Genomic DNA, 24,967 nt, shown 5'->3' with positions numbered 1-24,967 from the left:
TGTAATTGGGCACACATGACCTTCAGAGACATTCCTCCATTTTGCCTCTCGCTAAATGTACACGATCACGAGGTAAAACTCTTAAGTGAGCCCGGTATGGAAAATCAATGATTTCTTGTAAAATTGCTGACGTTAGTTGGGGCTGGTGCAGTAAGCCATCAGTGTCTCCGGGGAACGAAGGCGCAGTTAGACGTAAAGCACTTTGCAGCTTCAGGAAAGAGGCCCACTCGGGCACTCTGTCCACGGAGTCGATCCATTGTCGCAGCGTAAAGGAAGCTGGGAGCCGCCTCGACAGGATGGCTTACGCTGGAGCATCGCGCAGCGTACAAGAAGACATGTGCAGCCTAGAAGGTGATGCGCCCCATTAGGCTCAGACGTCTGTCTCCAAAACATCGGATGTCTGCCAGAAACAAAACGCCAAGAAGCCTGGCCCTGCTCAAGGTGGACACAGCCAGATATAGTAAGACCTCTAGCCTCATTCTTTCTATGGATGTTCTTCTATAAATATTAGATCAATCTCCACCTTCAAGAGGGACCTCAACCGCACTCTCTTAGAAACATCAGATATAGTACATCCATCGCCTGAATCCAGAGAATGACCATCCCAGAGCTGAACGCTCCTCCCAGTGTGCGGCTCCCGCTGACAAGGTGAAGTGCCTTATTTTCATCTGTGCCCTGTAACCAAGGTCCACTTGGTGTGCTATGCCATAAAATAAATAACAAGTTACATGCTCAGGTTTCGGACACGTGTTTGAGGCTGAAATAGTGAGTGTGAATGTGGTGCTTTGAACAGACATACTCTGCATGCATGCTGATATTTAATTTATCGCTTTAGTTGCTGACAATGCATCTAATGTTGGGGTGTGAGCTAAGTAATAATCCTGCTAATATGTTAGGAACCCTAGAAAGCAATGGTTGCCTGCATTGCTAGCCTCTGGGACTGACATCAATGGGGTGAATACATTGTTGCTACCAGGCTGTCGGTTTATAAGGTCTATCGTTTACTGAACCCGGGACACACCACTATGTGTGTATGCTAGAGTCGTGTTTCTACTCCTAAGCGGAAGGCTGCTGGTGAAGTAGTTGCTTCAGAGAAGCAACCACGGGTACACCCCTATGTGTGTATGCTAGAGTTGTGTTTCTACTCATAAGAGGAAGTGTGATGCTGAAGAAGGCACCTTAGAGGAGCAGCCAAGGGTACATCACTGTGTTAGTATGCTACAGTCCTGTTTCTACTACTAACAGGAAGGCTGGTGGTGAAAGAGGCCCTCGGAGGAGTAGGCAAGGGATGCACAGATACTCAGCTGCTGTGTTTTCACTGATGCAATCCCTCTCTGGGAGGAGCCTGCCTTGTATTAGGGTGGGGTCTGTGACTTTCTGCACACTAATATGCTCATGCTTTGCAATGAGTGGTAGACCTTCTGTGCTACCACTCTCGCCAACATGACTTCTTGGTGTGACGTGGGTGGCTTTGTGACAGTGTACACGTGCGTCCTCAACTTGAAAGGTGCAAAAAGGTGTTCCTTATCTAAAACCATGTCTCAAGAACACAGCTAGGCTTTTATGGGTAGTGTGTATTAAAACCATCGGGCATGTAGGGGTCGACACGTTTCACTATCTGCGTATTAATGGCAGCTTCTTCAGGACCTTGGGACAATGACACATAAGGTAGGTGCCTCCAAGTGTATAGTTATTACCCATTTCAGAGCTGTGCCCTGAGTGATATTGAAGCAGATGTCCCGGGGGTATTTGGAGTGAATCACCTAAGTTCACTAACAGCAGTCCTCTGGCTCCTAAAAGAGCCGCAGGGACTTTCAAGGTGCTTCGTTTTTGGTGTGGCATCGTGAATGTACACCTTTATTAAGGATAGAAGGGTGCCAGTAAAAGCAATGAAAGCAGTGCTCAGTTACCCTGTTTGCAGCGTATATCCGAAACCTTGTATTACATATATTAAGCTCTAACATGGCCTCATTCCTAGGCAGGGACTTTTTGTTGTAATCAGTTGTTCTGTTAAAATCTTGTTTTATACGTACTGTGGTTATTGGCACAGTTTCACTCTATAACAGAGAAGGAATTTCTCCAACCATGTTTGCGGGTAGACCCGATGACTTTTACTTAGTGCACATTGTACATATATTAAAGTCTAATGTGGCTTTAATTCTGACCCTCCTGTCTAATACCTCATTGGAGTCTACACATTTTTAACACATTAGTACAAAGTTCTCATTCAATCACAAGAAAATCAGGGGCCTGGAGTTGTGAATCTGAGGGTTTTGTGGTCACCTGTTTAGCGTCAACATGCCTGCCATACCCTGAGTTCACAATGTAAGGTTCTACTACACATCATTTACATGGCCGACACCATCTCAGTCTGGCTGCGAGTTCATCAGTAAACATCACGTGTACTGTACAAGTCAGAAGGATCGTAGTAGGGAATATCTAATCTGAAATATTGACACGCCACAATATGATGACGACAATATTGAGGAACAAATATAAAAAATCCAAGTACAAGGAAGGAGGTACAGATTTACTATTCTTAACCCCAAGTTTACTTACTTATGTATGTGTTTCACCAAGGTACCTTTATGTGGAGTTAGATAGAGAAAATGCATTCAAACTTTCTTTTTGATATTTTGTCACTCATATTGTGGTCACAATATTGTGACCTGTCGATATTTCAGATCCGATATTCCCAGCCTACACCGTCTAGAGGTCAAATAGCCTTAATAAAGTGTTGGCTAAGTTGAGCCAATTACTTGTGGGGCAGTGGCATTTGTCCTGCAGCCCTTTACTTAGGGCCAGGTTGGGAGCACATCCCAGGTACTGTGACCGTAATATTATTCAAAACACGAAGTTATATACTGCTCTCTGGCCAGACCTCAGACAAGAGAGCAAGAACACACACACAGCATATCTGTAAGGAGAGGACATTCCGAGACAAGGAAGTCCCGGGTGGGCCGATGGGTGCTGGATCCATGCCAGGGTTTCAAGATCTTTGACTAGGTCTGGTATTGCCATGCTGATTCATTCTAGGTAAATGTATGCTTTTTTGCTATCCTGACAAATACAGGATGAATCCGGTCCTCTTCGATGCATGTTGGAAAACCTTCTTCTAGGCTTTAAGTAGGACTATAGGGTGAGGAAAAATTGAAAAAGGTGGCCTGGGAGAAGGTTATATTCACGGTCTGATGCCTGCTAAATGCAAATACCCTCCCTTTAGTTTACAGCATCTACCTCTTGTCTTTACCTTTCTTCCAAGGAACACAAGAGAATTTAAAGCGGAGGAAAATAAAATGCTTTGCCCGGGATCAAACACATTGGTCAAATGGGGGGAGGGTAAAACATAGGTATCTTGGTTCCACAATTAACAAACAATATAATAGACCACATCTCTTTCACGTGTCAGCTTTAAAGTAGAGAATGCACTCAGAAGACAACTTGCATTTGCACAGCCTTTGCCAGGTGCTGGGACACCATGGCTGCCTCTGTCTGCAGCACCGACCTTTACATTTTTGCCACCTTTCACAGCCACTGGTGAATGAGATCTCATACTTTATGGAGTCCAGTGATCCCTTAGCACCTCTTTCTAGTCTTCCAGGTGTTGAGAGATGTACTGTCGTTGTGTAGCGCCTTCTCAACAAGTACTGTTGGACAGGCACTTGCTTAGTTATTCAAGCTTTGTGAAATGACAGCTCTTTGGCACTTGGATATTTTGTATGCATTTCATCCTGAAGTCTCTAATTAGACATTTGCATTTTTAGGGTGACTCAACTAATGATGCCACCAGCTGCTGTGAAAGCCTGATAAGGTAAGCAATCAGTGAGCATAAAAAACAATATTACTGTGATAATGAGTCCCCCGTCATTGCTCAGAAATGGAATCGGTGATTCCAACAGACTGCAAATGTGATCCTTTTACAGAAATGTCTTTCTAAGTCTGGGTGCACATGGCGAGAGGAAGTGTCTTTTGGTGGTGCTGTTATCAGTGTTACACCACTGAATTCAGATGGATTGTGAAAATCCAAGAATCACACCTAGAACAAGTGTAGTAAATGTGCAAATTTGCCATGACCATTCAGCAGGAGTGGGGTCAGGGTGTGGTATGGCGCCGGTGCTGCATCTTGGAGCACTGGCGCGGTGGTGTATTGTCATTTACAGACAGCACATTTTCTGTTGAAATGGCCAATAAATTCCCAAAAAATTTTCAGGCACATGCCGTTTTGCTGGTAAAATAAAAAGAGCACCCAATTGATAATGTATAGAAATCGGGTTTCAGCAAACATTTATCCTTTACGCATCACCAAGTAAAGTGTATTGATTTGTTTTGATCCTAGTAAACTCTTTGTTTCCATCACACTTCACAATTACAAAAAATGTGCTTCATTTGTGCTTTGCTAATTGCTGCTATATTTAGAAATATGTGTATAGCTCATTTGCAAGTATTTAAATGTGTTAGGAAAAACAACCATCCTATCCTATCCTTTCCATCCTGCAAGATTGTCACATAAATGACTTTTAAAAAATCCTCTCACTTAGCAGGCAGAGAAATAAAAGTAAACCCAGTTTCCAAACAGGCAACAGTTTGACAGAAGACAGTCTGACATTTGAGCTCGGTATTTGAACACGCAGCACAGTGACAAGATAAAGGCACATTTTAAAGGCACCTTTACTGCTCATTCACCTTCTGAGCTAAAGCATGGTTACTGCACCACCCCGCACCCCTACTTCCAGCGCCTAAGTCTAGGACAGTAAGCCATTTAGGTTATTTTTCAGCTGAACAAATCATGCATTATTTATTTATTTATTTATAAAGTTTTATATAGCGCAAACGAGGGTATCAGAGCGCTTTACATTTTATAGTTAAAGACATAAGAAATGAGGTAGTATACATGCATTTGATATTCATCATTACTCACAAAAGAGGTAAAAAGTATGAGATAACGTAGGTATAAGATAACATAGGTGACCAGTGGACAACATATGATGTTCATAGAGGGCAACAGCACATTACAATCTAGGCGGTTATTGCGCCTTAGTTCAGTATTGTGGAAATAAACAAACATATAATGTCTCTTTCAATCCACACGAGGTAACCAGTTATACGAGGATCGTATCATCTTAGGATGTAAATTTGTTCATTAGGAATATTTTTACCTCTTTTTTAAAGGTGGTAAAGGAAGAGATTCCCCGAACCACTGGAGGTAAAGAGTTCCAAATCTTTGCACCGAACCCTGAAAAAGCTCTGCAACCAGTTTAGCCAATTAGATCATCTTTTTTGGGACAGAATGGATGGGGGACGTCTCACTAGGTTGTTAAAAAGGGTTCCAAAGACAACCGGTAACCAAAGACCCTTTTATGTTGCCCGGCGGTATCGCCTCTATGACCCACCAATATTAATCAATGAAGAAGCAGGCGCTGGAGACTGGAAGGCGGGAAACGAGGATTTTATTCTCTCCGGAGGAGAACACATCAATTCAGACAGCAAGTATCGTCACGAGGTGCTCTAACCACATCTCTGAGGCCGGGCCTCTTATACTAGAGTTTACGACCTTTATTGCACATAACACATTCTCGTAATATTTTAATACTTGAAAGAACATCCTCGGAATCTCCCCTCCAGACCCGTTCCCACATACATTTACAGTTGGATTCCCCACCCCGGTCACAACAGGTGATGGTGGTCGCACAGCAGGGCATTCCGCCGATTCACGGAATGCATGGGGTTGATCGGATCTCATGGGGTGGGGGCTTTGATCGGTTCGGGGGTCTTTTGATGGGGAGGGGAAGCTTCCTACTGTACGGGGTAATAAACAGTATCCGCAGGGTCAGGTGGCAGCCTGGGAACGAGGAAGACAAACGGGGACACAGGAAAAGGGGGTTTGCATAAAAAGGGTTTGAGGCCATGAAAGGAATGAAGGGAGGTGTCGCGCTGGGAACAGGATGGGATTCCGTGGTGAAGCTGCGCTGGAGAGGGGTTTATGACCCAAGGCATGAGAGAGCGGGGGGGTTGTCAGCGTGCGGGGGAATGCTTGCGAGGTTAAGAGAGAGAGAGACGCGCTGGCTATTAGTGAGGGGCAGGGAGGCCATGGTGCTCAAAATGGCTGCCGCTTACGCGCACGAATGAGCCTGGAAAGGGGGCAAGATGGCGCCGATAATGTTGACGTTTTGCAGTCTAATCTTTAACAGTCCTCCCTTTTCAACATATCTTAGCCAACTTGCTTACTCAATGTCAATCTTCATCAAATTCCTAACCTCGGCATCATATATTGCTCTCATGCGTTCGTTTTCAAAGTCCACAGTCTTAGGGCAAATACAATTTGCACATAATGAACACAGAGGTGGCAGACATTGAATTCCTAAGCATAGACCGCATATCACAACTACAGGAATCAGGATAATGGTGAACAGTCTCCAACCCCAGTTCTTAACGGTGTTCCAGAACCAACCACCAAGCGACCATTCTTCTTGTTCCTGGTGTACTTCTGAAGAGAGTCTGTGGAGATGTTCGATGGCTTTGTACACTGAGGGTGAGTTGTCCGGTATGTATGTACAGCAGCTGGACCCAATGATGCGGCATGCTCCACCACGGTCCGCAAGAACCACATCCAGGACAAGGCGGTTCTGGAGAGCCACCAAGCGGACCGCTTGAAGTTCAGCGGTGTTGTTAGCAAGGATACCAGCCGTGATGTTCATTGTTGTCTCAACTGCTTGAGTCAGATGTCGGATGGCACGGCTGTTTGCCATCGGGCCCCAGAGGGGGACCAGTCCTTTCATAGCATCGATGAATTGCGCTCCTGTTGAATCGGCTTGTTCGATGTCCTTGGCTCGTTTTTGTCTGTGATGATTTGCTGGTGCCACATATGTCGGAGGAAGAATGAAGGAAATGAAACAAGTGCCCCCCCAGCCTTTGGGGAGCCAGGTGTAAGCCTTTGTGCCGCAGACGAAATACGTGTTTGGAGATGCCACAAAGGAAGGCGGGTCGATGGAGTCCAGAGTTCTGGAAAACTGGCAGGCACTGTGGCCTACCAGCTGAGTCCCAAGCCCTTCCATGCACATGTGGCCTGTGACGTTGATGACTGACAGGGCCACAGTCAGAGTGGCAGCCGTTCGTTTTCGCAGGTAGGAGAAGGTGGTTCTGGTTGGATTATTGAACACTTGCATTTCAACTTGTTCTTTAGCAGGGATGTCCAAGTGGATGGTGTTGTTGTTGGTCTGCGGGCAGAAGTGTGTCTTTGTTCTGTTCCGCCAGACCCCGTGGTAGAAATGCGTTACCGTTTTGCTGGAGGTGGCATTGTCCTTAAAGCTTTCTTGCAGAAGCATCAGCCAGGCAAGACAGGAACCGTGAACTGAGAAAGGTGAAGGGATGAATGGTATCGAGTGTCCAGTGGCGTGGGGTAGCAACCCACAGATCCAACAGTTGGTGGCATTGGTGGCAAGGTTGTGCTGGTGAAGTAGTTGTACGAAGGAGTTATTCCAAAATTCCTTTCGCCTCTCTCTGAGTTGGGGAGAGAGCGAGATCAGATAATGTTCCTTCATGGTGGTAGGCTGGACAGTGGTCAGGAATGTTTCGTGAGCAGGTGCATTTTCTTCCACAATCCAGAGTGTGGTCATGAGGAGAAAGCAGAAGAGGATTGTGATGAAGAGCGCAATAGTCTTTGGGCTATGGAGTCTGTCTGCTTTTGGGTTCCTGCGGTGGGTATTTCCTGTTTCCTTCATCATCTTCTTATTTGGCGCTTCCATCATCTTCTTATCTGGCGCTTCCATCATCTTCAAGGGGCTCGGTAGCGGGCAGAACCACAGACTTTGCTTTGCTTCTCTCCGGGTAACCCTCGGTAGTGTTTAGGTCACCGTTCTGAGATTTAACTCAGTCCGTGGTCTACTTAGCCGTAACTCCCTCCTTTCGACGCAGGAAATACCCTTCTCTTGATGGCACTGTGGGATCAGAGAATTTTGAAAGTTCAAGTGTTTCGGTATCGGGATAGCAGGATAGTGACGGTCGGTCCTTGTTCAGGAGCTCTTCTTGACTGTTGATGGTTTCGGTCGAGGTCAGGGTCGAGGAGATCTTCTTGCAGTGGTGTGCATGCAGCCAGTTGCGTTTTCCCTCCACCCGGAGTGCTGTTCGGGTGGTGATGAGGACTTGCCAGGGGCCCGTCCACCGGGGTTCCAGACTCTTGGCACGCTGGAAGTTCCGGATCAGGACGAAGTCCCCAGGTTGGATGGTGTGTCCGGGACCCCTGGAAGCGTCAGGGATGGCATGCAGCACCTGTTGATGGATAACAGACAGTGTTTTAGTCAACTGGCATAAGTAATCAGACATTAGGACGTCCGGGACGTCATGAATGGAAGTTGGTTTCGGCGCAGACCAAACATTCATAGGCCGGCCGAACACAACCTCGTATGGTGTCAAGTGGTGTTTGGTGGGGGTGGAACGCATTGAGAGCAATGCCAGGGGGAGTGCGTCTGGCCATTTCAGTCCTGTGGTAGCTACTATTTTGGCCAATTTTAGTTTCAGTGTGGCGTTATGTCGTTCAACTAGTCCAGCAGATTGGGGGTGGAAGACTGCGTGGAACTTTTGTTTTACACCCAACCCCTTCAAAATGAGTTGGATAACTTCGGCTACGAAGTGGGGGCCATTGTCGCTCCACAAAATTCGACAAAGGCCGTAACGGGGGAAAAACTCCTTTAACAGTACCTTTGCTGTGGCCATAGCAGTGTTGTCACGGGTTGGATATGCTTCCACCCATTTGCTAAATGCGCATACCACCACAAGTACATATTTCAGGCCTTGACATCTGTCTAGTTGGATGTAGTCCATCTGCAGGACTTCAAACGGGTGATTTGGGACCCCAAACCCTCCCCGGGGTACTACAGTTCCTTTCCCGGGATTGTGTTGCAGGCATATCAAACACTGTTGGACCAAGCGTTTGGCGGACTCTGTGATCTTATCATTGTGCCAAACTCTGGAGACAAGTTCAATCATGGGGGCTGATCCTATGTGGGCAGGGGAGTGCGCCATAGTCAGTATGGGAATCAGATACGAGTCAGGTAGCAACCATTTGTCTGTGTCTTTTGTCCGCCAGCAGCCTTCGTCATCTTTCAATCCCACCCGTGTCCATTCAGTCAGTTCGTGTTGTGTGCTAGCCATTTGAATGTCTCTGATAGTGTCCCTAGCGTCAGTCCATTTTTCTGCTTGTGACCTGGTCACGTACATGCGTGTTGTCGTCCTATTTTCAGCTGTCGCTCGGGCAGTGAGGTCGGCTAGTGCATTTCCCTGTCCAATAATGTCTGTCACCTTTTTGTGTGCCTGGCATTTGATGACTGCAAGCTTTTTGGGGAGAAGGACGGCTTCGATCAAGGCGGAGACTAGGTCCCCGTGCAAAATGGGGGTGCCGTGTGAGGTCAAGAATCCCCTCTCCCTCCAAAGGAGCCCGAAATGGTGAACCACCCCGAAGGCATACTGGCTGTCGGTGTAAATGTTTGCTGTGGTACCTGCTGCTAGAATACAGGCTCGCGTCAGGGCAATCAGTTCCGCTGCCTGGGCAGATCGTTGCGTTATGCGGGCTGTCTCGACTACAGTTCGAGCCGTGGTGACTGCATAGGCGGCCGAAGTGGTGCCATCGGGGAGCTTGATGCAAGAACCGTCCACCCACAGCTCTCCGTCGGGGTCGGGGAAAGCCGTGTCTCTGAGGTCAACCCTACTTCTGGTCTGTTCGTCTGTGAGGGTCACACAGTCGTGTACAGGGTGCGCATTGGGATCGTTTTCTGGTAAGGGCAGCAGGGTTGCTGGGTTCAGTGTGGTGCATCTCTTCAGTGTGATGTGGGGTGCGAGCAGAGTCAGTTCGTACCCTGTCAGTCGTGCACTTGTCAGGTGTTGCGTTTTGGTTTGGTTTAGGAGGGTGTCAACTGCATGGGGTACCAGTACTGTGAGGGAATTCGAGAGCACGATCCCCTCACTCTGTCGGATAGAGATCGCGGCAGCAGCTACGGCTCGAAGGCAAGCAGGCAGGGCTCTGGCTACGGGGTCAAGAGTGGCTGAGAAGTAAGCGCATGGTCGTTGCTTTGGGCCAATGGACTGGGTCAGGACAGATAAAGCGCACCCCTCCCTCTCATGGGTGTAAAGGGAGAAGGGCTTTGTGTAATCGGGGGTACCCAACACAGGGGCTGAGCAGAGGGCATCTCGTAGTTGCACGAAAGAAGCCTGACACTCAGGGGTCCAAGGGAGTGGGAGAGGGACGTCCTTTGCTAACAATGAAAGCAGTGGTTTTACTACGAGGCTAAAGTTGGGCAGCCACTGTCGGCAGAAGGAGGTGAGGCCTAGTAGGGAGCGGACCTGTTTCTGGGTCTTAGGGACGGGGGTGTCGAGAATGGTTTGGATCCGGTCAGGAGTCAGTTTCCTTCCGTCTTTGGACAAAAGGTGGCCTAGGTAAGTGACCTGGGGTTGGCAGAATTGCAACTTCTTCTTAGAGACCTTGTGGCCATTTCCTGCAAGGAAATGCAGGAGTTGAATGGTGGCTGTGACAGCTAGTGGGGTGGTGTCGGCTGCCAAGAGGATGTCGTCGACATATTGTACTAATACCACTCCATCGGGTAACTGGACTTGATCCAGTTGTCTCTTGAGGGCCTGGCTGTAGATGCTAGGGCTTTCTGTGTAGCCCTGGGGTGCTCGGCAGAACCTATATGAGCGGGCTTTTAGGGTGAAGCCGAAGAGATATCGGCTGTCTGGGTGGATGGGGATAGAAAAGAATGCATTTTTGAGGTCAATGACAGTGAAGGTGGTGGCAGTGGAGGGAATCAAAGTCAGGATGGTGGTAATGTCTGAGACCACAGGGTACTGGGGTACCATCACTTTGTTGATCTCTCGAAGGTCAATGATGAAGCGGTATGCTTTCTCATCTCCTTCTCCCTGTTTCTTAATGATGGGCAAGATTGGGCTGTTGCAAATGTTGCTAACTACTTCCTCTACCACTCCTGCGTCTATCAGTGATTGGATGATTTCTACCAATGCCTTCTCGCCCTCGGGTGATATTCGATATTGTGGAAGTTTTGGGAGTGTTGCATCTGGTCGAACAGTGATGTGTACTGGGTCGATCATCATGCGCCCTACATCCGAATCCGTTTTGGCCCACAGATACGGAGGCAGAGTGTCGAGCAGGGAAGTGTCGGCGTCGGTGATGGAAAACATGTGTCTGGGGGGGCACTGTCTAAGCAGAACAGGATTGTCGTAAAGAAAAACTCGGACTCCATCTTGAGAACATCTAATCGTTGCTCGGAAGTGTTTCAATAGGTCGAGTCCCATAATTGCGTCAGGGCTATTGGAGGAGAGTAAAAACGTGGTGTCAGTGGTGTTGTTTTCTAAGTCAAAGAGGATTGGGGCGGACAAAGGGTTAGTGGAGGGCGTCCCATCGAAACCTGTCGATGTTATTAGTAAGCCAGACAAGGGTGCCCTTGGAATCAGTCGTTTAGATAATGCACTACGTGTTGCGCCAGTGTCTACCAGGAATGGTGACTTTGTACCCAAGACCTTAGCAGTGACATAAGGGCCTTGCTGGTCAACATGGAGCTCGACTGGATCCCTCCCTTGCCCTAGGCAGTCCTATGCAAAGTCATGAACGTCATCGTAGTCAGATTGCTGGCATTGGTTTTGTCGGGGTCGATCAAATGTGTTCGGTCTACTGGATCTATCATTAGTTGCGTTGTTTGGGGGCCCTCGCTGTGGTCCCCTATTTCTTGGTTCGTTTGCTGAATCTCTAGGATCCCTATTTCTGGTAAGTTCCAAAAGAACCGGGCACTGTGATTTCCAGTGGCCCGATCCTTTACAGAAGGCACACTGGTCTTCCCTAATGTCTGTACGTCCAATGTGGGGAGTTGAAGCACGGTCTTTGGGAGGTGCCGTTTTAGGGACGTTCATCTGATGGTTTCCCCGGTATTGGTCTCGTCCCAGAGTAACCCCTTGCAGTTGTGCTATCATCACCCTCTCCTTTAATTCTTTCTTCTTTCTCTCTGTAGTTCTGTCGTTTTCGTTTTTCTGATGTTCATAATATTGGGCCATCTGAAGGATAGCCGTAGGTTTGGAGGCTGCCCAACTACTTTCACTGGCCTGCAGTTTCTGCGAGACCTCAGGTGATAAGCCCTTAACGTAATTCTGGACAAACAGATGGTGTCCGGTTGCAGTGGTCAGGTCCTGGCCGCTGTAATCGGAGAACACCGTTTCAAACCGGGAGAAGTATTCCGATACATCTTCCTGGGGTTTCTGGCGACAAGCCGTTACTATCGACCAGTCCACTTTCTTTTCTGGGATCATGGTTTTTAATTTCTGCACAATTTTATCCGGGAGGTCCAAAATGGCTTTTAAAGGCTTTTGTCCGGGTTCTCGTTGTCTATCTATGCCATCAAGTTGTGACCAGTTATGTCCAAACAGCTCAGTGTGGTCGACTTTCCGGATTTGCTTCCACACATCAGCTGGCAGACATAACCCGAAAAACAAGTCGATGTCGGCTAGAGTCATAATCGTCGATCCTAGGGCCGTACCCAACTCAGTATAGAAGGCGGTGGGGTTTTTACGTAGGTCTGGCAGAGATTTCCGGAAGGTCAGAATCTCTTGCCGGTCCCATGGTTGGTAGACCCAATTGTACACTACCCTTCCCTTTGCGTCTTTGCTGTTTGCATCATCGTGAGTCCCTTCACCTCGTGGAGGAACCCAGTAAGGGGCAGCCTCTCGTATCGGCATCATAGTGTTAGGTCGTTCAGTTTGTGGGTTGATTGCTACGGAGGTAGTGGATTCGGTTTTTGGCTTTTGTCCAGTGAGGTGGCGGAAAACCTCAAGCGTACGCGTAAGGAGGTCCGTCACATCACTCTCACTCTCATCCCCGATATCAACCTTCCGGTACAGAGTCGTTAGGCTCTGTGGACCTTTTTCTTGATATCGGTCCTCGTATGCGTTTAAGACGTGGTAACACAGTTGTACAGTAAAGTGTCGTCTGTGACTCCCAGTATAAGAATTAAACACATCCATGACGGATTCTTCATCCTCCCTCTTCTCTACCAGTATCTTCGCTATCTTATCGACCCCTGCTCGTTCATGTTTGCTTAGTCTATATGCTCTAACAGGACCAACCCTTCGGGCTTCTGGGTCGCCCGGCGTTGTCGTTTGCGTAACATCTAATACGAGGAGTTCAGCCGGCACGGAGGCCATGGGGGCTGAAGCCGCGGGGCTGCTCTCGCTGGTACCTGGGGATAGTGGGTGTTGGGCTAAGGGTTGGGAAGGGGCATATGGAGGGGGCATGTGGATGATCGGAGGACCTAGCAGCAGATCATCGTTGGTTCGCTGTTTCGAGTGCAAATCAGGGTAGAGCGTGGAGGGAGTTCTAACCAGGCACTGGCTTGATGTTTCTATTTCTAGCTTCTGTTTGGTATCCTCTCTTTCTTTTATCTCTTTCTCTAATTTCTGGGCTGCTAGGTGGGCTGCTTTCCGCAGCTCTTTTCCCAACCTACTCTCAGTTCTCTTTTTGCGTTGTTCGGCTTCTTTTCGCCACATGCCGAAGCTGTCAAGCATAGTGGACGTCGTCTTGTTTTTACCAAGAGCTGTTTCTAGTGTGATTATTCTATCGTCTTCGAAGGATCCTATCAGTGGCCACTGACTTTCTCGATCCTTTTTCGTATATTTATGCCACAGTTGGCTATAGGCTATAGCGACTAATCCATGCTTTGTGAACATGTCCTTATTAGGGGTGCCTTCCAGCGGAGCCGGATGGTTCATCTCTAATAAGCGGTCCGGGTTAAACAGGCTACTGACCAGTGGGGAGAAGACAGGCATGACGGATCACAATGGGATAATAATCAGCACTACCTATCTTATCACTGCGCGCAAAGACTAGACAGAATATTTCTATTCTACGTTGTTTGCACGTAGTGAATACCTCATGAACCAATTCTGAGCAATCGATCAACGTTAGGTCAAAAATAAAAAATCAATATGGTCAATGGGGAGATTAAGTAGGCTCGCAAAGGTTCGCGTCACCTACCCTTTCACTATCTGTAAAGAGGGGACCTAATCTTCCCTGTTTTCAGACAGAGAATCTCCAGAAAACAATCTATAACAGTTAATCAATGGGGCGAAGGGGCAATTGTTCAGTGGGGGAGAAAAATAGGTCCGACGGGTGCGTACCTATCCTTCGCTGTTTATAAAGGGAGAGCCTGTTGTTTCTCCGTTTGTAGACAGTGAATCTCCAATAAATTAACAAAGAGTAATACTAGTATTTTCACAACAACTATCAATTTCTTTCAATTATCTATCACTTTCGCAATTCGTCGTGTTTACACGACCTTACCCGGACCGCATGGACAGTTTCTCGTCTTCCGAATCCAGCGCCCGATCGTCCTCTTCTCTTCGTACTTCTCGTGGCACTCCTGATGGTTCCCAGTCAGGACCGCAGATCACTCGAGAGAGGTCTGTTCGGAACCAGTGAAGTTCGGATGATCGGCTGTCAGACGAGGGTCTATCGGACAGGGTACCTTCCGATCGTTGCAGTCGTTCACTCTGTCGTCAGGACCTCTCCCACTGGATCCACGAGTCGCTGATGGGCCCCACGTTTGGGACGCCAATTGTTAAAAAGGGTTCCAAAGACAACCGGTAACCAAAGACCCTTTTATGTTGCCCGGCGGTATCGCCTCTATGACCCACCAATATTAATCAATGAAGAAGCAGGCGCTGGAGACTGGAAGGCGGGAAACGAGGATTTTATTCTCTCCGGAGGAGAACACATCAATTCAGACAGCAAGTATCGTCACGAGGTGCTCTAACCACATCTCTGAGGCCGGGCCTCTTATACTAGAGTTTACGACCTTTATTGCACATAACACATTCTCGTAATATTTTAATACTTGAAAGAACATCCTCGGAATCTCCCCTCCAGACCCGTTCCCACATACATTTACAGTTGGATTCCCCACCCCGGTCACAACAGGTGATGGTGGTCGCACAGCAGGGCATTCCGCCGATTCACGGAATGCATGGGGTTGATCGGATCTCATGGGGTGGGGGCTTTGATCGGTTCGGGGGTCTTTTGATGGGGAGGGGAAGCTTCCTACTGTACGGGGTAATAAACAGTATCCGCAGGGTCAGGTGGCAGCCTGGGAACGAGGAAGACAAACGGGGACACAGGAAAAGGGGGTTTGCATAAAAAGGGTTTGAGGCCATGAAAGGAATGAAGGGAGGTGTCGCGCTGGGAACAGGATGGGATTCCGTGGTGAAGCTGCGCTGGAGAGGGGTTTATGACCCAAGGCATGAGAGAGCGGGGGGGTTGTCAGCGTGCGGGGGAATGCTTGCGAGGTTAAGAGAGAGAGAGACGCGCTGGCTATTAGTGAGGGGCAGGGAGGCCATGGTGCTCAAAATGGCTGCCGCTTACGCGCACGAATGAGCCTGGAAAGGGGGCAAGATGGCGCCGATAATGTTGACGTTTTGCAGTCTAATCTTTAACAGTGTCATAGCTGATTGCACCAATAAACCTTTGAAGTGGGTAAATGTGTCTATTAGGCGCTTCACCTACAACTTAACACGAAAATCAGCGGATACAAAAAGCAATCCGCCGGAGAGCAAACAATTTGTCAAGGGACTCAACGTTCTATTTTAGGTGTAAACATCACAAGAGGGCGGATTTGCTCTACCGGATCTGCACATCAAAGCATGTCTCCTTCCTTTGAGAAAAAATATTTCCCTATGTATGAAATTCAAATATTGAATATTGAGTGCAACCTTGGTGTTAAATGCTTATCCACCTCAAGCATTAGAAAAGGACCATCTGCCCACCAACAGTGTTGCAGAGTGTCACATCAACAAAGAACAGATACACCAGCGCACATCACGTAAAGTCACTTTTATCCTTGTGCAATCAGCACTATTCTTCAATTTGTATAATTACACAGACACTCCTTTTCAATCCAAGGGAGTCGCGTTGTGTAGAAAAATGTGATTTTTATTTATTTTAAAACAAAGTGCTTCACAGCCGACGTGCGTTTCGCTCTTGCGGGCTTCCTCAAGGCAAATTTCCAATGTAATCAGCACTATAGTTGTCAGAGTACAAGCTTGTCACTTTGAATAACTCTTGGTACACAATTCACCAAGAGTATAGTCCAATCTATTCGAGCACCAGCAATATAAACAGTAATCCTCGTATTTTATATTTCAGGAGCCATGATAAGTTCCATCACGAACGCCATACGTTTCATTAGACCTCCGTATCCAGCTTCAGTAACAGTGCTCTATTTGAGGTGATTTGCTTCCAGAGAGTAGAGCCACCTACATTAGTCTTTGTCCTCACACGCAGTCTCTAAGGCTACCAGCACAGCTATGAAAACGTGGAAATCTAATTTAAATTTATTTTGCATATTAGCTTAAGCCGGCTTGGGGCTGTGGCCCTGACACGAATGAATGCACAACCCTTGCGGGGTGAGAGGCCAGGCCTCGACATTCTGAAGTAACTGTGCTCACAGTTCTGGGGCTACAATCTAGAAGTTTCTCCGGCCTGTCTTTCCTACGCCCCTAAAGCAAGTGTTATCGAAGGCAGTGGAACACACGCGCATAATCTTCCATGTTTATTACAAAGTTCGCCATATATTGTCAGTGCTCACTTTGTAAAATAGTAAGTGCCAGGGCTCTGTCCAGGAGGCTACTGCAGCTTGCACCGCCCATTGCCACGTCAACGCTGCCAATGACGGTACCAAAACCAGGGCCGGACTGGGCACCCAGAGTAGCCCTGGCAATTTTCTCGAACTAGCCTCTGGGGAAGCACTGCCTGGCCCTGGGAGGCTGGAAATGCTTACTTGCTCCTTTTGTTACTGGGGCTGATATTGCAGCAAAACCTGAACGCAGTAACAAAACCGGCTCCCAACCTTCCAGCCTCCCGGGAAACACCTGATGCCCGATCCGGGCAATCCAGTCCCGACCAAAATAGCTACTAACCATCTCTCTCTCCTGCCAATGCAACAGTTCAGATTATTCCAGGTCCCCAAAGCTAAAGGAATGGCTGAGGAGGCAGGTAGTAGTAATTTGTTATGTATATACTGCTCATCTCTAAATTAGATGAGCAGCGCCAGGGAAATGTTTGGAACACCGCAGTCAAAACTGCAAGTGTTCTGACTCCGCAAGGCCTACCACACATGCAGTAACCATGCATAAGCCTTATCCATGCATGTGCGTGGTTAAGGCATATGCGGGGTTTAGCTGCGCAGCGGACGGACAGAAGCAGGAAGAGGTGAGGTAAGTGGTGCTCGGGGAATGGGTTGGGTACCTTTGTGGGATGAGGTTGGGTCGGGTTGTTTTGTGAGCTGGGGGTGAGTCGGGAATGTTTTGTGGGTGGGGGTGGGTTGTGGTTGTTTTGTGGGCTGGGGGTGGGTTGGGGTAGCTGTAGGCTGGGGGTGAGTCTGGGGTAGTTTTGTGGGTCGGATAATTTTGTAGGCTGGGGGGTCGGGATATTTTTTCTGGGCTGGGGGTTGGGTCAGGGAAGTTTTCTGGGCTGGGGGTGGCTTGGGTTCGTTTTCTGGGCTGGGGGATTCAGGCTAGTCTTCAGGGCTGGGGAGTTGGAGGTAGTTTTCAAGGCGGGGGGCTTTAGAGTAGTTTTTAGGGCTGGGGGAGTGTTGGGGTCGTTTTTAAATTAGGGGTTAAGGTATTAGGCCTCTGTGCAGGGGGAGGGCAATGGGTAGCCAGGTAGTTTTTAGGGCTCAGGGGAGGGCGGGCAGTTTTAGGGCTGGGCAGGTTCGGGTTAAGGACAAGGTTAAGGGACAGGGATTTAGGCATCAGGGCAGTGGGAGGGCACAACATGGGGTGTTGGAGGGGGTAGGGGCATTTGCACCTCAGGGCGGGATAGGGGCGGTGGGGAGTTAGAGCAGGCGGGGGGGGGTGGCAACCGTAGTCATGCATGCCCCTTTATCATACATGCCTTTACCACAAAAATTTGTGGTAAAGGCATGCGTGCTAAAGGAATGCATGGTTAAGAGGCTGTCATTATTCAGACCACGTTATTTAGGCATGCAGAGTTGGGGAATTTGTGGTTGCTTTATACAACCACAGCGCCACCACGTGGCAGACTGTCATAAGTGTAGTGTTCACAATTAAGTGCCGGTGCTGAGCACCGTAAAGCAATTAAGTACCAGTGCTGAGCAACGGAAACCACCGGCCTAAATTAAGCACCAGTTGCGGCTGCTACCAGATGGGAGTAGTGGGGCGGCGGAGGTGGTTGGGGGTGAGTGAATTAAAAAAAATGGACTTGCTTGGAACAGCCGGATGGACAGCCACCGGCTCTCCTCCATTCTCGTCATCTTCATCTTCCCACTTCCTGTCCGGGCTGGCAGCAGGAAGCACCAGGCACACAGGCTCGGCTGAGCCAATCACAAAGCTGCATTGCAGTGTTGTGATTGAGCGCCCAGACTGGGCATGGACCCTGTGTATGTTCCTGACCAGGCTGTGTAATGCAACCTGGTGGGGAACATGCAAAGTGTGCATGAATTGTTTGGTTGGCCCAAGAGAGCCAAACAATCATGCGCACTTATGGAGTGCACACCACTCCTCCCTCTGCTCTGGCCAGACCCATCCCACCCCTGACTGTAATTAGAAAAATAAAGTGATAATAATGTTACGTTATTATCATTTTATTTTTCCTTCTGAGCAGTGGGGCGACGCTCCTCTGCCTTAGTGGAGGAGCCGCCACTGTATATTGTTCTTAATGTTAGTGCACTGGAGGATGAGGAAGAAAAAGTACCTTTATACCAAATTGGTTAAATAAGGCCATAGGTGTTTTCACTGAAGCAGGCTTTTTTGCAAGTTATTGATTTTGCTAGTGTTTGTTCCAATAGTTACCCGGGTTCGCTTATCATGTCGGCTGCTCAATGCCACCTCCCTGATTGCAATGGAATTCCAAGAACGCTGTTTGCAGCACGTGGCGGGGCCCGACTGTCTGCACAGGAAATGGTGCTAAGCGGCTGCTCTTTCCTGAGAGTGTTTGAAATGGCGTCTCTGATGGGAAAGACTGGCTCCTGGCCAGCAGGGGGCAGCCCCGGTCAGTTCTTATCAGCAGCAGCAGACCAGGGCTCCCTCTTCACGTGTGCAGAGTCCACCCAGCCCTAATACCGGATATCAATAATGAAAGAAAAAGTCAACAAGTAGAATGCTGCCGGGGCGGGCGGATCTTGTTAATAAAGTAACAGAGTGAGCATAATGGCCTCGCCTGTGTTGTCAATATTAATGCATGGATCATTTTAGATGACGCCTGATTTAGGCTGGGCGAGAGGGTATCTGTTTGCAGTTAGCTGTGAGTTTTTTTGTAAATTTAAATAGAAAATCCTCAGGGGTGTAGCTTTCTAAAATAACCCCTGGTCCCAGGAGGGTCCAGCGGTACTATGTTGGGCCACACACATATTAGTCGAACTAACACGACTAAAATATCATACAGTCAAAGGATGATCTTCAGATAAAGCTATGCACCTCATGGCCACCCTAAAGACACTTAAATATCTAGTTGATTATTTAAAGAGCAAACGGTTAAATAGTAGAACCATTGCACTGTTTTGTAATTTGTATTTTATCATTTGGGTTACCACTGTGGCTACAATTACAATGTGAACTAATAATTAAGTCTAAGCATCTTTTATGCCTTTTCAAGTCATCGTACTTAACAAAATGACACGATCTTATTTCTTGTTATCCGTAGGTGGAATCTTATTGATGAGGACATCGAATGAAGTCTGCAGAATGCTGGTTAATATCCAGGAATACACAAGAGGGAGCGAAACTTTTAGCTCTGTTTGTTCCTGGAATTTTACTTGGTATCAGTAAAATCATTCCAAAAGAGACTACTATACAAAATGTAACACAAGCATGAATGGACTTTGAGCGATGACCAGAGTACAGCAGCTTTAAAGACGCTAGAATACTAAACTATTTCCAAGTTGTTTTGATGGACAATGAATAGTCACCTACGAAACCCATCTCTTATTACATATCCAATATGATGCTACCTGAAGAAGTTCTATCCGGCCCAGAAAAAGTGTTTGGTTCCGTCATCTCCAGCCATCAACAAGCATCCTGCAGATTCCTGCCGAAACATATCATCTGGCTTTCATTGAAGCCCAATCTTGAGTGCTGACAACTCAAAGAGGACTTTTCATATGTACACACAAGTGTTGTGGCTTGACTGAAGTCGCTGGATATGCTTCTATATCTAGTTATTTGTATATAGCTATATATACATAGTTGTAGATACATATATAATGCTATTTAAGTTCTGGACATTCCATGGAATCCAAAATCCTACAAAAATGAAGAATGGTTTTGAAAGATTTCACCAGACATATCTTTATGGGACAGTTTCTGCCTCAACGTCAGGTATTTAAAAAAATCAGTGCTAAAGACCAAGTTCCGACAGTCTCCTTAAGGAGCGCTCAGAGAACTAACGTGTGACAATCTTTTTTTATAACTCATTTTTCCAGGTTGCAGTTTGGGGAGAACAAAGAAATATTCACTGTCTTCTTGATCAGTTATGCAGCCACTGGAGTGAACAGACATACACACACCATTTATTTCTAGGCTTCAGAAAATTTGTTGACCAGATTGAGCCAACTGCAAAAAAAAGGAAAAGACAAATAGGAATTATTTTTTGCTTTTGTATTTTATAATGTAATTTTCAGCCAGTCTTTGGTTTACATTTTTTTTAAACCAAACAAGTATCATTCTGGAAGAACCACATAGCCTGTGTTCATTTCAGTACTACTCCTTGTGTTTTTTTCTATATGATCCTGTTATGATTAGCATTAGTAAATTCAAGAACAGGTTTCCAATTTTTTTGGACAGCCTTTGAAGTTTTTATCTACATCTAAAGACTTTTTTTAGACAAAATGTCAGGGCAAAGGTATGCACCATTTATCAATTTAATATTGTCTTTCTATCCTACTGAAATACCTAATGTGTATAGGATGGCTACTCTGAGAGCGTATGATATTGTATTTTGCTGGCCTTCTTAATTTCACCTTCATCACAATGGCTGTTGGGGACCGACTAGTTCTGTAGTTTGACACCATAATAGAAATGTTGCTTGTTGCATAGTTTGATTGTTACAATACTGAAAAAGTAGCAGACAGACAAACCTGTTGCCTGGTTGCGTTCATAGGCGAAGGCAAATGGCACACCTTTATCCTCCCTAAAGATTATCGTTTAGAGGAGAGTTGATTCACAGTTAAATAAGAGCACTACTGTAGTTGCATGTATGGTTGAGAGTGGGTTGATCCTCAAATAGTCTTACAACAAAATGAGCATCCAACATTAGGCCTCAGTCAACAAAACCGTATATGTGCAACTTGTCCTCCCGCGAGAACTTCCCATTTCAAACATGGGGTCAGGCACAGTTAGAAGCCCGGAGCTGCCACAGTTCAAGGTTTTTAAAAATTGCACGTAATAGTATTGAAAAGAATAAGAAATAACTTATACTGGATGCCGGGTGATTAGAAAAGGTGATAGCCAGTAGCTGAGAACATTTTCTAAACAGATCAGTCTTGGATTTTAGCATTCATATCATCACCAGCTGCTGTAAGAAGCATGATACTATCTCCAGGTAGCGAGCATACTGTTCACATATCATTTCTCGTCATCAATTTGCGTGATTCAGTTAGATTGAAGATGGATTCAGGCATCTTTGTAAAGTGTTTTACTGAATGTAAGATACAGGCAGATAGGGGCATGCATCGAACTGCACTGCTAAGAAGGTATTTGTAAACTGTATATGATGAGGAGCCCACCATCTTGTTTTCTTATAAGTTTCACTATGCAAACTGGATGTATGGCTAATCACTATTTCTTTGTGCAAGTGTACGTTCAGCTCAATTCAAAAGGTAGCACAATTAACAATATCTAGTACAAGACGCAGCAATACATTAATAAAAAAGAAAGCGGGGATACACCTAAAGTGTATCTCATGTTGTGAACCAAGATATAGATTCTGTGCTACCAACTCAGACCTAGAGAAACTCCAACAAGGGCCTTGAGATCACAAAATAATGTGCTATTGTTGCACCGTGACCAATATTCCTAGTAATACCTGCAAGCAATTCGATAACTTCACGTGCCTATAATAACTTCACACGCCTAAGAAAAATTTCTGGGAACAAATGATGTTTCCTAGATAATTTTCTCCCCACAAAATTATGGCTAAATTTATCCGTCTAAGTTCAGACTCCAAGAGCACAAATCTGATAGACTCCAGGCTCACCTAGAGTTCCTTTCATTGTATGCTCTGTTGCAGTACTTTGGTAATATTTTGTGCTAGACTCAACTACAAAAAAGAGCAGTTTCTCAACACCCGTTAATGAACACAACATCATTTTGTGGGATACTTCTAACTGTGTTTTATGTTTTTCATATGAATGTCTTTCTTTTGGTTTGGGTGCCTCTCAAGTGTTAGTGCAAATTTTCACTTTTATCTATCTCCTGTCCTACAGATCGAGTCAAGTTGTATTGTATTGTATTGTAATTGCATTTTTGGCACTGGCTAAGTGTTCTGTACGACAAAACAATGCTGTTTTGGTGATATGGAAACTGCCTGGTTCTGAAAGTGAATCATACTTTTTGACATAGCACCATTGGACATGAACTGGCATTCTGTCTTACAACATGCTGATATTGCTTTTCCAAAGCAATTCTCTGGATTTCTCCTCCAAATTTCCAGGAAAATATTTTTCTATCACTGTACCATTAGTATATACTGTGCACTATTTAAAACAAATGCATATATTATTATACATAGAAGTATTCTTTGAGAAATATGGTGCTTATAAGACATTTAGCAATCACTTTAATTTTGAAAGGGGTAAACCAAGTATTTATGCTAACCAGCTTGTTAGAAAAAGGGTAGGAAGTTTTTTTTCATAGAAACCTTTGTAACAATTCTCACATGTCGAAGACTCTTTCGGTTCTCCCAATCTTCCGGATCGATTAATTTTTCCATCAAAAGAGTTTCGCAAAAGTGTATTGGCATTACGCTCTCTAAAAATCATGGTGTTTTCTACCTTGTGGTTTTGTTATGTATCCTTAGAACAATTCCTTATAAATTGCGAACAGGTAGGTAAAGCTATATCCAGTCATGTAGACTTTCAACCAGCTAACGTACTTCTGATGGAAAAAGGATGTTTTCATGTTGGCAGATTATCCAGTTTAGTCCATCCACTCTCTCTAGCTCTACTCTAGCACTTTCTAAGACAATTTGAGGTCTAAGCCCAGCCACACTTGCACTCCTGTAAGGATTACGGCATCACTGTCTTGACCAGGCATCCCTTTTGTGTAATCTAATAGATTTATTTGGTGGGGTTTACAACAGGTATAAATAATTGGATCTGATATCAACAGGACTGAGCATAAGCATACTTTATTCAATTCTTTTAGATCATTATCTAAACTTGTCACAATATCCCATCTTGTCTCTGCTCATCTTTATCAAAAATGAGCTTTTCAAATGAATATTGACATAGTGTACATAATGTCTTTTATTTTGTGTCCATGCACATCATGCAAGAAGGCTAATCCAAGCTCCAACCGTGTTCGTTATATCAGTCTATTGCGCCAGGTTCAAATATGTCATGTATTGACACTTGACGCAAGAGCTCAAATTACTGGAGTTACCCAGTGGGCTAAAATGGTTTAAAAGTCATTTAAAATCTCAGTTGGTCATTTTATACAAAAAACATGTATGAGGGTTCAAAGAAAGAGAGTTGGTAGTCCTTTGAATCTTCTGATGTTAATAAATAAATAGTTCCGATAAAATACATTCGGGGCTGATTACATTTTCGTTCTGTGGCCCTGGCACACCCATACACTTACAGGGCGTGCGCGACCTATAAGGTTGAGGACTTCACTCATTTGAATTAGACTTTCTTGATTTGTCAAAGCGTGGCAGGAGTCTATCACAGCTCAAATATCTTGAATCCTGCTGGAAGCTCCCATTTTGGGCTTTGGTTTTAAAATATAGCGAGTGTTGAAAAATTGCATAGTTTAGTGCTTTTGAGTAATATTTCTATGACATAGCAACATCCCCGTGAAATAGCACAAATTATCAACAGTGCACATGCAACGTATGGAACCAACACATCTAACATCAATGGATTTAGAGAGACAGATTTTTCCCCAAAAACCCTACACACAGCTATTTTTAAAAGTGCTCAACTATTTGGAGAAGGCATGTATGATTTTAAAGAAAGCAAAAGGCTTCATGATACAGAATTCATGAATAGTCACGCATTAAATGTAGGAGCAGTGCTGCAAAATTCACACTCTGATGCAAGCCCCATAAAGCCTGTCCTCCAATTAGACATAGATTCACAGTTGCTTGGTAAAGCTATCTCTACCACTCAGGATTTAATTTTTTTAACTCATATATTCTGTAAGACCATCTACGCAAAGTGCTATCTTTGTGGATGATGTCGATTTATGCTACCTAAACTATTTGACTATGTATTTATTTTTCATTGCTGCTACCCACAGGACATAAAATAGATGTACTCGAAAGAGATTTGTTTTTATACACTTCTGGTAAAATGTAGACAGATAGTAAAAAAAATCCCCCCAAAAAGCACCAGATGATTTTTTCCCTCTAAGCTCATCTCAACATCCAGTAATTGTAACCTGCTGTCGTTGTCTTAGTTCAGATGTCGCCTTCATGAGCTCCTTTGGGTCTTTTCGGCTCTGTGCATAAGACTGCACATGTTCGTTTCTCGTAACCAGGCAACTCGGGCTCAATCGGGGTTACTTAAAATTAGCTGAACCGGTCTATTCTATTTTAATTGTTTAAATTCTGTTCACTAACCGAGTACAATAACACTATGATCACATTATAACAAATATTTGTTTCTTTTGGCAGCGCTCAAATATATAGGACCCCTAATGCTTTGCATTGACTGACATCTTTAGTCAATATATCTTTGTACGAATAGAT

The 24,967-nt window shown here is 45.7% G+C and overlaps 1 protein-coding gene across 2 annotated transcripts in view; it reads left to right on the top strand.

Annotated features, from left to right (window-relative positions):
- LOC147729730 (sphingosine-1-phosphate transporter SPNS2-like) overlaps window positions 1-24,592 on the top strand; it is a 327,355-nt gene extending 302,763 nt beyond the window's left edge. Inside the window, exons 12-13 of one of the 2 annotated variants that reach the window (XM_086954611.1) lie at window positions 3,765-3,811; window positions 19,703-24,592. In XM_086954611.1, the coding sequence (XP_086810737.1) occupies window positions 3,765-3,807 (43 nt within the window). In that variant the 3' untranslated portion in view covers window positions 3,808-3,811; window positions 19,703-24,592. The remainder of the gene's footprint in view (window positions 1-3,764; window positions 3,812-19,702) is intronic. The other variant, XM_086954612.1, reaches the window with a different exon arrangement.
- The last annotated feature ends 375 nt before the right edge of the window (window positions 24,593-24,967 follow it).

The sequence above is a fragment of the Lissotriton vulgaris genome, chromosome 2_1, assembly GCF_964263255.1.
Source record: "Lissotriton vulgaris chromosome 2_1, aLisVul1.2, whole genome shotgun sequence".
NCBI lineage: Eukaryota > Metazoa > Chordata > Amphibia > Caudata > Salamandridae > Lissotriton > Lissotriton vulgaris.
The sequence above is the reverse complement of the archived record's forward strand: the minus strand, read 5'-3'. Positions and strand labels throughout refer to the sequence as shown.